Here is a 14,587-nt window from a genome sequence, read left to right on the forward strand (position 1 = left end):
TGACCGGGGTCACTGAAAGGTCACTCGACCCGCGCGCACATACAGGAGGCTTTGTGCTTCATCACAGAGGGCGTGTCTTAGTCCCCACGTGGCTACGATGGCTCTGATTGGCTGTTAAAAGTGAAACAACCAATCAAAGCGATAGTAATATTTCATCAATGAAATTTGATGAAATATTACAATCCAGCCATGGCAGATGCTGCAGTAGCATCGGACATGGCTGGAGACACTAATCTGACCCCCTCACACCGGCTGGCAGGGGCGATCGGTCCCCGCCACGGACTGACAGCAGCGATCGGCCGCTGCTGTCACGATCTGCTCCTCCCCGCAGTCCGATCCCCCCCTCACCTCTCCCGGTACCTAATATGTCCCGCTCTGGCTCCCGGTGTCCCGCCATCCCGGATCATGGGCGCCGACCTCTAAGTGATCAAAATAAAAAAAAAAGTAAATCACCGCCCCCCCTTATCACCCCCATAGGCAGGTACAAATAATAAAGAAAATATTTTTTATTTTTCCATTAGGGTTAGAAATAGGGTTAGAGTTGGAATTAGTGTTAGGGTTGGAATTTGGGTTGGAATTAGGGTTAGGGTTGGGATTAGGGTTAGGGTTGGAATTAGGGTCAGGGTTGGAATTAGGGTTAAGATTATGGTTAGGGGTGGGTTGGGGTTGGGATTAGGGTTAGGCTTGCGGTTAGAGTTAGAGTTGGGATTAGGGTTATGGGTGTGTTGGGGTTAGGGTTGTGGCTAGGGTTATGATTAGGGTTAGGGATGTGTTGGGGTTAGGGTTGGAGTTAGAATTGAGGGGTTTCCACTGTTTAGGCACCTCACGTGGTCTCCAAACGCGACATGGCGCCACCATTTACTCCAGACAATTTTGTATTCAAAGAGTCAACAGTGCTCCCTCCATTCCGAGCCCCGGCGTGTGCCCAAACAGTGGTTTATCCCCACATATGGGGTGTCAGCGTACTCAGGAAAAATTGCACAACAACTTTGGGAGTCTAATTTCTCCTGTTATCCTTGGGAAAATAAAAGATTGGGGGCTAAAAAAAATATTTTTGTGGAAAAAAAATGATTTTTTTTCACATCTCTGCGTTATAAACTTCTGTGAAGCACTTGGGGGTTCAAAGTGCTCACCACAGATCTAGGTAAGTTCCTTGGGAGGTCTAGTTTCCAAAATGGGGTCATTTGTGGGGGGTTTCCACTGTTTAGGCACATCATGGGCTCTGCAAACGTAACATGACGCCCCAGACCATTCCATCAAGTCGGCATTTCAAAACGTCACTACTTCCCTTCCAAGCCCCGACGTGTGCCCAAACAGTGGTCCCCCCCCACGTATGGGGTGCCAGCGTACTCAGGACAAACTGGACAACAACTTTTGGGGTCCAATTTATCCTGTTACCCTTGTGAAAATTAAAAGATAGAGGGCTAAAAAAACATTTTTTGAGGGAAAAAAAATATTTTTATTTTTACGGCTCTGCGTTTTAAACTTCTGTGAAGCATCTGGGGGTTCAAAGTGCTCACTATGCATCTAGATAAGTTCCTTAGGGGGTCTAGTTTCCAAAATGGGGTCATTTGTGGGGGAGCGCCAAAGTTTAGGCACACAGGGGCTCTCCAAACACGACATGGTGTCCGCTAATGATTGGAGCTAATTTTCCATTCAAAAAGTCAAATGACGCTTCTTCCATTCTGAGCCCTGCCGTCCACCCAAACATTGGTTTCCCCCCACATATGGGATTCCAGCATACTTAGGGCAAACTGGACAACAACTTTTGGGGTCCAATTAATCCTGTTACCCTTGTGAAAATAAAAAATAGCGGGCTAAAAAATCATTTTTGAGGAAAAAATTTTTTTTTTTAATTTTCATGGCTCTGCGTTTATAAACTTCTGTGAAGCACTTGGGGATTCAAGATGCTCACTACACATCTAGATAAGTTCCTTCGGGGGTCTAGTTTCCAAAATGGGGTCACTTGTGGGGGAGCTCCAATGTTTAGGCACACAGGGGCTCTCCAAATGCGACATGGTGTCCGCTAACGATTGGAGCTAATTTTCCATTCAAAAAATCTTGAGGGGTGCAGTTTTTAGAATGGTGTCACTTTAGTGTATTTTCTGCCATATAGACCCCTCAAAGTGACTTCAAAGGTGAGGTGGTCCCTAAAAAAATGGTTTTGTAAATTTTGTTGTAAAAATGACAAATCGCTGGTCAACTTTTAACCCTTATAACTTCCTAACAAAAAAAATTTTGTTTCCAAAATTGTGCTGATGTAAAACAGACGGGTGAAAAGTTGTTTATTAACTATTTTTTGTCACATAACTCTCTAGTTTAACAGAATAAAAGTCCAAAATTTGAAAATTGCGAAATTTTCAAATTTTTCCCCAAATTTCAGTTTTTTTCACAAATAACGCAAAAATTATCGATCTAAATTCACCACTAACATGAAGCCCACTATGTTACGAAAAAACACTCTCAGAATCGCTAAGATGCCTTGAAGCGTTCCTGAGTTATTACCTCATAAAGAGACACTGGTCAGAATTGCAAAAAATGGCCAGGTCATTAAGGTCAAAATAGGCTGGGTCATGAAGGGGTTAAAATCAGTAGCCCCTCTATATAATACACCCGTGGCAGCATGTTGGGTTTTTCACAATGACAGACAGTTTTTGTAGTCACTTCTGTGGCCAATAAATGTGGGTCCAGAATTAAATATGGAGATTTTTCTAGCAAGATTTTTGAAAATAAGTTCAGTAAACCTGACAACCCCTTTTATGTACTTTGCATCGTCATTTGTTTCGAATAGATAATTTTAGTGAGTAATATAAATTCCTCTTATACAGTGTATATAAGGAGGAGGCCCATTGGTTCTTGCCACCTAATCATTTTGATCTTTTCGCCTTGATGCAGGCCAGAAAATTGATTGTTGAATTCTTCAAGATGCAGACTGGTGTGCTGAAAGAAGAGTTTGTGAATACCCCAGAGATATATTATATGGAGCACAGCCTGGATATCATACGTGTTGACAGCTGCCGTCTGGGCTTTGGAAAAAATAAGGTCACACACCATGATTGTCTTGGCTGCTGCGGTAATAACAGTAAAAAAAGCATAGAAATATAACTACTATAAGTACGATATTTAATAACATTGTACAGAGTGCAATAATACGCTCATGAGTTAGGTGCTGTAAACCGTACAAAGAACATATACACGACACTGAGATAATTAAATGTTGCATAAAGAAAGCTAGAGGGCACCACATACAGGGATACACACAGAGTCTGTAAAACAACAATTGTGAATTAAAGAGAAAAAGCTACAGACTTAAACCAGGATCACCTGAATAAAGCCCCCGTTACACACTGCGATATCGCTAGCAATATCGCTGCAAAGTCACCGATTTTGTGACGTTGCAGCGATATTGCTAGCGATATCGCTGCATGTGATACTTACCTCCGACCGCTCCCCCACTGGTTATCGCTGATCGCGTGAGAAGCTGCTGGATCATTTCTCGTCGTCAGCTTCCTGCGGCGCTTCCTGCTGTGGAGACGAGCGACGCGTGGAGCCGGGCGGGAGGACGCAGAATCGCCACGTCTGACAGGTAAGTAGCGATCCCCGTCCCCAGCGATGTCGCTGGTGAGATCTGCCTGTGTGGCAGCTCACTAGCGACCACCCAGCGATGTACCACCGATCCTGACTGCGTCATATCGCTAGTCGGGCTCGCTGGTGCATCGCTAGGTGCAATGGTACCCTAAGCAAATACAAGTTTATTGGATACATAACAGACCAAACCAAAATTAAAAACATTTAAGTCTAAAAACATGACAATAACCATACCCTGTTTAGCCCACAATAGAGCTAAATAACTCCCCCAAGAGTCAATATTGCACAAAGGCCGTACATAATAGCCAATATCTTATAAGACAGTATGACCTTAAATCTAACAAATGTACACACACAAAATAGGCACATTAAGGCAATTAAACCTAAGAATTATCACGGCACTTATTCACCTATCCCCCATATATTGGTAAAAATCATTAGAATGTGACAATGGTGAATAGTCCCAATAACTCAGATCACCATAAGTAGAACTAGGTACTCCATCAGGAGGAAATAAAGACACTACCTAAGGAATATATCAATACAATGTTACCAATAGCATAAATGCAAAGAGCCACTTAGGTAGAAAAGGTACCCATCCCACCAAAAAGAAAGCTGAGTGCAAACCCATGGAAGTATCAATTGCTGGGGGAGCTTGTGGAGATGCCCGACGCGTGTTCGCCACAGCTAGGTGGCTTAGTCAGGGGCAAGTGGTTATGTCAAAAAGTATCCTATATATAGGGAACATGTTATAGACAAATAGAGTGCAGCTGCACTATTACCTCATCGTCATCGGTCACGTGTCCTAGAGGTGGCGGCAAGTCCTTTGGAGAGTCCGGGACAGTGCACATACAGCACACGCATGGACAGGAAATAGTACCGAGAAAACCCGGAAGTAATGAGGAGCGCGTTTTCAGAATGCCTGACACGCAGGCCTCCACATGATCGGCGCATGCGCAGTACGATCCTCTCCTAAGCACAGACCGTGACATGGTCAGCGCTTGCGCAATCGTGTACGATCTCCTTGCTGCAGTGGTATCCACCCTGGAAATACTTCGCCCATTACGGGCAGAACCATAGCAACGGGAGAAACAAGGTATATTAAATAAAATAGTGCAAAAATAACAATCATGCAGCATTAATAAGGCTGAAAGAGTACCAGAGTGTTATTAGTGAAGTGAAAGTCAATAGAAGGATCCTTGATCGTCAATCATTATAAATTTCAAAAAGAACGCTGTAACAAAATTGGCGTTTGCGCGGGCAGATCTCTTGCATGGCAAAGTCAACACCCGCGTCGTATAGCCTACCCTCACCACAAAGGTAGCCACCTCAAAAGTACGTCACAAATTAGAGATAACGCCAACATTCTTGAGGGCACACATATATGTGATAAATACAGCATATGATGCGCAGAAAAAAAACAACGTCGGCGCGTATATATAATCGAATCCAACACTCAACAGAATGTCCGGAGCACAGATCATTGCCCACCCAACACATGCACAGTTATATAATTTCTCCTCACCAGTTGTATTACAGGCCAAAATTACGACGCTTATTAACGAAGAAACCTGAAAAACAAAAACAAGGTAATACAGGACAGGTGGTATGGCTAAACTAATGATGCCACATGAAAGAAAATACAAAAATATCAAAGTGCCAAAAATACTGTAAGAGTAGTAGAAAGGTTCCTAATAGCTGCTGTTTAAACAAAAACGATCAAATCTATGATGAAAAGAAGAAACAAATAACTGCGCATGCCAAAGTAGAGAAAACACCTACATAGTTGTGTAGAGTTGCACACATGATACTAATTAAATTTTCCATACGCTGATGTACATCACACATTAAGGGTAAAGCCATCAAGGCAATACAAACCAAGTGAGTATGTTAAGTAGTATAATAATAACGGTCGCATAGCAAGAACAAGACTGAAAGAGTGCCAGTATGCTGATAGTCTGATAGAAAAGTTCATTGTCACTAAACTCCATGTTGAGAAAACTTGATGTGAGCGCACGCTTACCAGCAACTTCAAAATGTTTGATAGATGCAACGTATAACGCGCAGAACATAACAACATCGGCGTGTATATATAATCAAATCCAGCACACAGACTATCCAGAATCCAGATCATTGCCCACCCAACGCGTGCGCAGTTAAACAGTCTCTCCTCACCACACATATGGCTGGCCAAAAATGCGGCGCTTATTGAAGGAGAAAACTGGGGGGCAAAGAAAAAATAATACAAAACAAGTGGTATGGCTATACTAATCAAACCGTATTTAAAGAAGGTACTGAGATGTTAATGCGCAAATAGTGCTGTAGGAGTGGTGAAAGGTTCCTAATCAATGCTATTTAAACACCATCAGTCAACTCAGTGATAAAGAAAGGAAATATATCACTGTGCATGCCGAAATAAGAGAAACACCTACATTATGCTGTAATACCAAGGATCTATAAAGTCGTACATGTAAAGATAAGTAGATTTTCAATACGAAAACGTATCAAGGCGAATGCCACTTACAAAGTCAAGTACGAACAAAAGGTATGCATATCACATTAAAGGAGGCAACAAATTTAGCATACGACGATGTTCCTTCTAGATCGAATAGACTCAAAAAGTGGTGTGCCCAAGCCTCCTGGCATATAGTCAGTAAATATGGAAAACACTAACAAGGGCCACAAAAGTCATAGAATATATAAACCAAAACACGTTAAGCCCTTCTAGTCCCTAGAGATCCCCAATCAAGGAGAACTAAGACATTGGCCAAGTATACTGTTACAAACATCAGGAAGGGCAGCAAAGGCATCCGATCAAAAAAATAATAAAATAAGGATACTTTATTTATGAACACTTCACAAACAGATCATCAAAAAGAGTAGATGAAATGAACAAACTCTTTTCAATGAGTTTCTCCACAAGCTCCACCCACGGGGGTAGAATGTTATATTAGAGTGGGGACACTAGCCCAAAAATACCCCCCATATGTCTATCTATATAGAATCCACTGTTACATGGATGAAATGGAAAAGGCATGTAGAATAACAGCCCTATCAGATCAGTTTACTCAATTAACAGTATTTACATTGAAAAAGGTATGACATACACATAGGCAACTATGTCCCCACTCTGTGGGGAGTGGCCCTTGTTAGTGTTTTCCATATTTACTGACTATATGCCAGGAGGCTTGGGCACACCACTTTTTGAGTCTATTCGATCTAGAAGGAACATCGTTGTATGTTAAATTTGTTGCCTCCTTTAATGTGGTATGCGTACCTTTTGTTCGTACTTGACTTTGTAAGTGGCATTCGCCTTGATACGTTTTCGTATTGAAAATCTACTTATCTTTACATGTACGACTTTATAGATCCTTGGTATTACAGCATAATGTAGGTGTTTCTCTTATTTCGGCATGCACAGTGATATATTTCCTTTCTTTATCACTGACTTGACTGATGGTGTTTAAATAGCATTGATTAGGAACCTTTCACCACCCCTACAGCACTATTTGCGCATTGACTGTTTAACTGCGCAGGCGTTGGGTGGTCAATGATCTGGATTCTGGACAGTCTGTGTGCTGGATTTGATTATATATACACGCCGATGTTATGTTCTGCGCGTTATACGTTGCATCTATCAAACATTTTTAAGTTGCTGGTAAGCGTGCGCTTACATCAAGTTTTCTCAACATGGAGTTTAGTGACTATGAACTTTTCTATCAGACTATCAGCATACTGGCACTCTTTCAGTCTTGTTCCTGCTATGCGACCGTTATTATTATACTACTTAACATACTCACTTGGTTTGTATTGTCTTGATGGCTTTACCCTTAATGTGTGATGTACGTCAGCGTATGGAAAATGTATTTAGTATCATGTGTGCGACTCTACACCACTATGTAGGTGTTTTCTCTATTTTGGCATGCGCAGTTATTTGTTTCTTCTTTTCATCATAGATTTGATCGGTTTTGTTTAAACAGCAGCGATTAGGAACCTTTCTACTACTCTTACAGTATTTTTGGCGCTTTGATATTTTTGTATTTTCTTTCATGTGGCATCATTAGCTTAGCCATACCACCTGTCCTGTATTACCTTGTTTTTGTTCAGGTTTCTTCGTTATAAGCGTCGTAATTTTGGCCTGTTATACATCTGGTGAGGAGAAATTATATAACTGCGCATGCGTTGGGTGGGCAATGATCTGTGCTCCGGACATTCTGTTGAGTGTTGGATTCGATTATATATACGCGCCGACGTTGTTTTTTTCCTGCGTGTCATATGCTGTATTTATCACATATATGTGTGCCCTCAAGAATGTTGGCGTTATCTCTAATTTGTGACGTACTTTTGAGGTGGCTACCTTTGTGGTGAGGGTAGGCTATACGATGCGGGTGTTGACTTTGCCATGCAAGAGATCTGCCCGCGCAAACGCCAATTTTATTACAGCGTTCTTTTTGCAATTTATAAAGATTGACGATCAAGGATCCTTTTATTGACTTTCACTTCACTAATAACACTCTGGTACTCTTTCAGCCTTATTAATACTGCATCATTGTTATTTTTGTACTATTTTATTTAATATACCTTGTTTTTCCCGTTGCTATGGTTCTGCCCGTAATGGGCGACATATTTCCGGGGTGGATACCACTGCAGCAAGGAGATAGTACACGATTGTGGAAGCGCTGACCATGTCACAGTCTGTGCTTAGGAGAGGATCGTACTGTGCATGCGCCGATCATGTGGAGGCCTGCGTGTCAGGCATTCTGAAAACGCGCTCCTCATTACTTCCGGGTTTTCTCGGTACTATTTCCTGTCCATGTGTGTGCTGTATGTGCACTATCCCGGACTCTCCAAAGGACTTGCCGCCGCCTCTAGGACACTTGACCGATGAGGTAATAGTGCAGCTGCACTCTATTTGTCTATAACATGTTCCCTATAAACAGGATACTTTTTGACATAACCACTTGCCCCTGACGAAGCCACCTAGCTGTGGCGAACATGCGTCGGGCATCTCCACAAGCTCCCCCAGCAATTGATACCCCCATGAGATTGCACTCAGCTTTCTTTATGGTGGGATGGGTACCTTTTCTACCTAAGTGGCTCCTTGCATTTATGCTATTGGTAACATTGTATTGATATATTCCTTGGGTAGTGTCTTTATTTCCTCCTGATGGAGTACCTAGTTCTACTTATGGTGATCTGAGTTATTGGGACTATTCACCATTGTCACATTATAATGATTTATACCAATATATGGGGGATAGGTGAATAAGTGCCGTGATAATTCTTAGGTTTAATTGCCTTAATGTGCCTATTTTGTGTGTGTACATTTGTTATATTTAAGGTCATACTGTCTTATAAGACATTGGCTATTATGTACGGCCTTTGTGCAATATTGACTCTTGGGGGAGTTATTTAGCTCTATTGTGGGCTAAACAGGGTATGGTTATTGTCATGTTTTTTGACTTTTAAATGTTTTTAATTCTGGTTTTGTCTGTTATGTATCCAATAAACTTGTATTTGCTTATTCAGGTGATCCTGGGTTAAGTCTGTAGCTTTTTCTCTTTAATTCACGAGATAATTAAATGTACTATCTGAGCGAGGACGACATATACGGTACATTTCCTGGGGTGACAACCTTTCCTTATTACTGGGAGGAAAACCTTGGGCAGATAGGGAAGATGAAAGTCTTTATTCTTTGTCCTAACACAGCTTTATGTAAATCATAGAAGCTTTAAATTACTGATGATCAGTCTTCAAGTTGCTTAGAATGGAGAAAGGTGACCTCTCGGTAGGGTGAATATGGTGTTGCTGCGCATCTTCTTTTCATAATTCTTTTGAGAGTTTCTTTCTGTGATTCCAGTAAGTGTTTTATATTTTGCCTAAGCCCCTCCGGCTCCCTCCCGCCAGTCTCCTTCCTTCTGAAGACCAGATATCAAGAGCGGCTGGAAAGATCGGAAATAAATTTCATATCTTATTGTCTCCTCTGCCACGCGCACAGTGTGAATTGATTATACAGCCATGAAGGAATAATGTAATCTCTTCTTTGTGAGGCATATTGACTTAGCCCAGCAATTAAAATAATTTGTAGTCCAGACTTAGGCAGGGAAGTGGTGACAAGGTTTGTCTCATTTCACTATCATTACTCTTGCTGGGGGTGGAAATTGTCCCTACATGCAGGTAACTATTAAACTTTGGGAAACGTAATCAGCTTGTTCTTGGCTGCTCTGCAGATAAATATCTAATTTATTCACAGTACTCAGTTTTAGAGGCATTTTCATTTGCACATTTTGTGCCCCCCAAAAGTATTGTCTCATAAATGCTTACATAAGTTTACACACCTGGCCAAACATGCATGTTTATTTCTCAACAGAAAAAGCAGCAAAAAGAGCCCCCTCTGGTAGCGGCTTACGTTCAACTCAAGCATTGCACAAGACATATTAAAATCCATATCCAGTCCTTTAGTGGTATAGTTACAGGCCCAATAAATGTAAAATTGTCCACTAAAACTGGTTAAATCAGCAGGTTCAGATTAAGTACATTGGCGTCTTTAGGCTTCTTATTGTCTTGTGTCCTGCTATGTCAACATGGAGAGCTTATAACCTTGGGCTTAAGGGCTTGTCACACTAAGCGATATCGCTAGCAATATCGCTATAACTTGTGACGTTCTAGCGATATTGCTAGCGATATTGCTGTGTCTGATACTTACCTACAACCCGCTCCCCCGCTGGTTATCGCTGATCGCGCGAGAACGTCCTGGACCGCTTCTCGTCGTGAGCTTCCTGCGGCGCTTCCTGTGGAGAGACGAGCGACGAGCGTGGAGCCGGGCGGGAGGACGTCAGGATCGCCTAGTGTGACAGGTAAGTAGCGACCCCCCCCCCCCGTCCCCAGCGATGTCGCTGGTGAGATCTGCCTGTTTGGCAGCTCACTAGCGACCACTTAGCGATGCACCAGCGATCCTGACCGCGTCATATCGCTGGTCGGGATCGCTGGTGCATCGCTAAGTGTGACAGTACCTTTAGTCCTTCCATTCTTGTTTCTCTTGTACCTAAACAGAAGATGTGACAAATAAAATAAAGAAATATATAGTGGATATAAAAGGTTTACACACCTCTGTTAAAATGCCAGGTTTGTCATGTAAAAAAAATCATACCACTTCAGAACTTTTTACACCTTTAGTATCACCAATAATCTGTACATTTTACTTGAAAAATAAGCTTTTGGGGTGGAAAAATAACTTTAATAATGCAGACATATGCATACTGTAGGAAAACAGTAGGTAAGGTTCTTAATGTTAGATATGTGTCAGTAATGTAAGCTGTACCAGTAACACTAGGTTACTGAAAGATTTTAATGTGACTGGATTTTGGGTTCAGGCTTTTGAAGTAACCAAAAGAACCTGGCTGGGAAAAGTCCATCCTATGATCTAGTCTGAGGTTCACAGGTCCATTGACAGCAGCTGTGTTAGCTCAGCAAGGTGGAGTGTGTTGAAACTGGAGAAAGGCAAAGCTGCTGGTTAGTCTACTCTGCAAATAACAGTGTGCTGGAGCCAGAGAGATCTTTGTTTGGTGACCACGTTTTATACAAGTGTGAGCTGCTGATGGGAATACCGAGGTTGGTGAGGCTCAACATTTATGTTGTTTCAGTCTGCCTAAAGAATAGGCCTGTTTATGCTATTGATTGATACGGAAGGAAGGCTGTTTTTAGTTTTTGGAGATGTAAAGTTTATGATGAACAGTAAAATACAGTACATGCTGTTTTAATGTAAAACTCTGTGACTTGAACACCAGCGAGCAAAAGGGTAATATAGTTTTGAACTTTTGACTTTCAGGCTCCATGTCTCACCATCCACTACTGCTTCGAAGTTGTGACACTCATCACTTTATAGACAATCATCTAGGCTTATCTCATACATAAATTTAACTATTTGACTTGCAACTATTTAGCATATGATTAGTGTTAGGAGCCAGATTTCTGCCTCTCCTTTGCTGAAATCTAGATCCTCACATTCTGCAGTCTCCTGCTCCTCATCTGCTGTAGAGGAGACTGCAGAGGAGATTGCCTTGCGGCAACTCTCTCCAGAGGCTAAGTCCTCTACTCTTGCGTCTGAGCATGCTCATGGGGCGAACTCCCATTGGAGTTTGGGAGTCAGGTATTCAGGTCCTGTGTCGGATCCCATTGGCTCCTCTTGGAGATCTGGAGATTTCCGGAAGGTCCCGTTCGCTATAAAAAGCGCGCATGGCTGTTCCGCCATGTGCTAGTATAGCCATACTGCTGCTGTATGTTTGTTTGATGGATGCATGGACTGGTGAATGACTCATTGGAAACCCCTACCCTCTGATACTACGTTTGTGAGAGTGCCTGAGTTATTGCCAGTATCAGCGCCAGCGCGCTATTGCTTCATTGCCTCAGCAGCCAAGCATCAGCATTGCGCCTGCTAGTTAGCAGTGTCTTTACAGCGGCTCTGTCTTTGCCGCGCTGCAGTTGCAGCTCTTCGTGCGTCCGCGGTTGCGATGCTTTACACCCGTTCCTTGTCGGTAGGTCTAGACGGAGTAAGTACCGCCATCTAGTGCTACTCCTGTGACCATATACCGCGAGTGCAGCGCTGTAGTGCTGTGACCTAAACAGACTCAGCATTTTTGTGTTTTGTTTCTGTGACTCTGTGAGTTCAGCAGAGTCAGAGCAGTGCACATTGGGTGCCATTAACCCCTGTGCACATTACCGGCAGATTGCTCGGCCGTCACCTAGCAGCAGTTATTACATCTTCTGCAAGGTGGCGAAGGTACTTTATTTATATTTTTATTTAGTGCCTTCTGCCACTCCTAACAATTATGGAGTTTCTTGTCATGTCACTGCATTGTTACTGTCTTGCTCTTAAAAATAACTACATTTTTACTACTTTCTTAGTATTTTATAAATCCACCTCTTGTCTTTCAACACTGTCTGAATCCTTCTGGGCATGCTCTCGATTCAAACATGTCTCAACCAAAATCTGCTCCCAGATCTCTTCAGCATGTTCCCAAAGTTGGTACATACTTGTTGACTCACTTTGGCATGTATACAGTTTTTTCTTCAATTCTACCCACAAGTGTTCAATTGGGTTGAGGTCTTGAGACTGTGAGGGCCTATTCAACAGCTCTACTTCATTGTCATAGAACCATTTCTTCGCAAATCTTGACGTATAGCTGTGTCCCATGAGTTATCACTATAATAACTGTGTCCCATGAGAGTTATCCCCATCATAGCTGTGTCCTATGAGAATTATCCCCATCATAGCTGTGTCCTATGAGAGTTATCCCTATCATAGCTGTGTCCTATGAGAATTCTCCCCATCATAGCTGTGTCTCATGAGTTACCCCCATCATAGCTGTGTCCCATGAGCGTTATCCCCATCATAGCTGTGTCCCATGAGAGTTATCCCCATCATAGCTGTGTCCCATGAGAGTTATCCCCATCATAGCTGTGTCCCATGAGAGTTATCCCCATCATAGCTGTGTCCCATGAGAGTTATCCCCATCATAGCTGTGTCTCATGAGAGTTACCCCCATCATAGCTGTGTCCCATGAGTTATCCCCATCATAGCTGTGTCCCATGAGAGTTATCCCCATCATAGCTGTGTCTCATGAGAGTTATCCCCATAATAGCTGTGTCCGATGAGAATTATCCCCATAATAGCTGTGTCCGATGAGAATTATCCCCATCATAGCTGTGTCCTATGAGAGTTATGCCCACCATAACTGTGTCCCATGAGAGTTATCCCCATCATAGCTGTGTCCCATGAGAATTATCCCCATCATAGCTGTGTCCCATGAGAGTTATCCCCATCATAGCTGTGTCCCATGAGAGTTATCCCCATCATAGCTGTGTCTCATGAGAGTTATCCCCATAATAGCTGTGTCCGATGAGAATTATCCCCATAATAGCTGTGTCCGATGAGAATTATCCCCATCATAGCTGTGTCCTATGAGAGTTATGCCCACCATAACTGTGTCCCATGAGAGTTATCCCCATCATAGCTGTGTCCCATGAGAATTATCCCCATCATAGCTGTGTCCCATGAGAGTTATCCCCATCATAGCTGTGTCCCATGAGAGTTATCCCCATCATAGCTGTGTCTCATGAGAGTTATCCCCATAATAGCTGTGTCCGATGAGAATTATCCCCATAATAGCTGTGTCCGATGAGAATTATCCCCATCATAGCTGTGTCCTATGAGAGTTATGCCCACCATAACTGTGTCCCATGAGAGTTATCCCCATCATAGCTGTGTCCCATGAGAGTTATCCCCATCATAGCTGTGTCCCATGAGAGTTATCCCCATCATAGCTGTGTCCCATGAGAATTATCCCCATCATAGCTGTGTCCCATGAGAATTATCCCCATCATAGCTGTGTCCCATGAGAATTATCCCCATCATAGCTGTGTCCCATGAGTTATCCCCATCATAGCTGTGTCCCATGGATTTTGTCTTCATTATTACCTCCCCTCACTCACTTTCTCACACACATACACCTAACATAATCACTCTCACTAACACGTTACCTGACAGACTGTATAACTCCTCTGAGGACTGCTCTGCTCTGTGATGATATTGCTCTCCACTCCAGGGAGGCAGGGAGAGATCTTTAACCCCTTTCTGACATCAGACGTGCTATCCCGTCCATGGGACCCGGGCCCCTATGCCCATGGACTGGATAGTACGTCTAGCGCGATCAGCTGCGCTCACGGGGGGAGCGCAGCTGATCGCGGCCGGGTGTCAGCTGATTATCACAGCTGACACCCAGCACTATGTGTCAGGGGTGGTCACGGACCACCCCCGACACGTTAACCCCTTGCACACCGCGATCAAACACAATCGCGGTGTACCGGGGGTTAAAGGGAAGCATCGGCAGGGAGGGGGCTCCCTCCGTGCTTCCCTGAGCCCCCCACAGCAGAGCAATGTGCAGCGCTGCTGTGGGGGACTCCTTCCCTGCAGGTCCCCGGATCCAAGATGGCGACGCCA

The 14,587-nt window shown here is 43.2% G+C and overlaps 1 protein-coding gene across 1 annotated transcript in view; it reads left to right on the forward strand.

Moving 5' to 3' along the window:
* ZPBP2 (zona pellucida binding protein 2) overlaps positions 1-14,587 on the forward strand; it is a 202,157-nt gene that overhangs the window by 156,399 nt on the left and 31,171 nt on the right. The window contains exon 8 of the mRNA XM_073572279.1: positions 2,896-3,073. Coding sequence (XP_073428380.1) covers positions 2,896-3,073 — 178 coding nt within the window. The remainder of the gene's footprint in view (positions 1-2,895; positions 3,074-14,587) is intronic.

Source organism: Dendrobates tinctorius, unplaced genomic scaffold (genome assembly GCF_039654945.1).
Source record: "Dendrobates tinctorius isolate UK_male_01 unplaced genomic scaffold, ASM3965494v1 ptg000032l, whole genome shotgun sequence".
Classification (NCBI taxonomy): domain Eukaryota; kingdom Metazoa; phylum Chordata; class Amphibia; order Anura; family Dendrobatidae; genus Dendrobates; species Dendrobates tinctorius.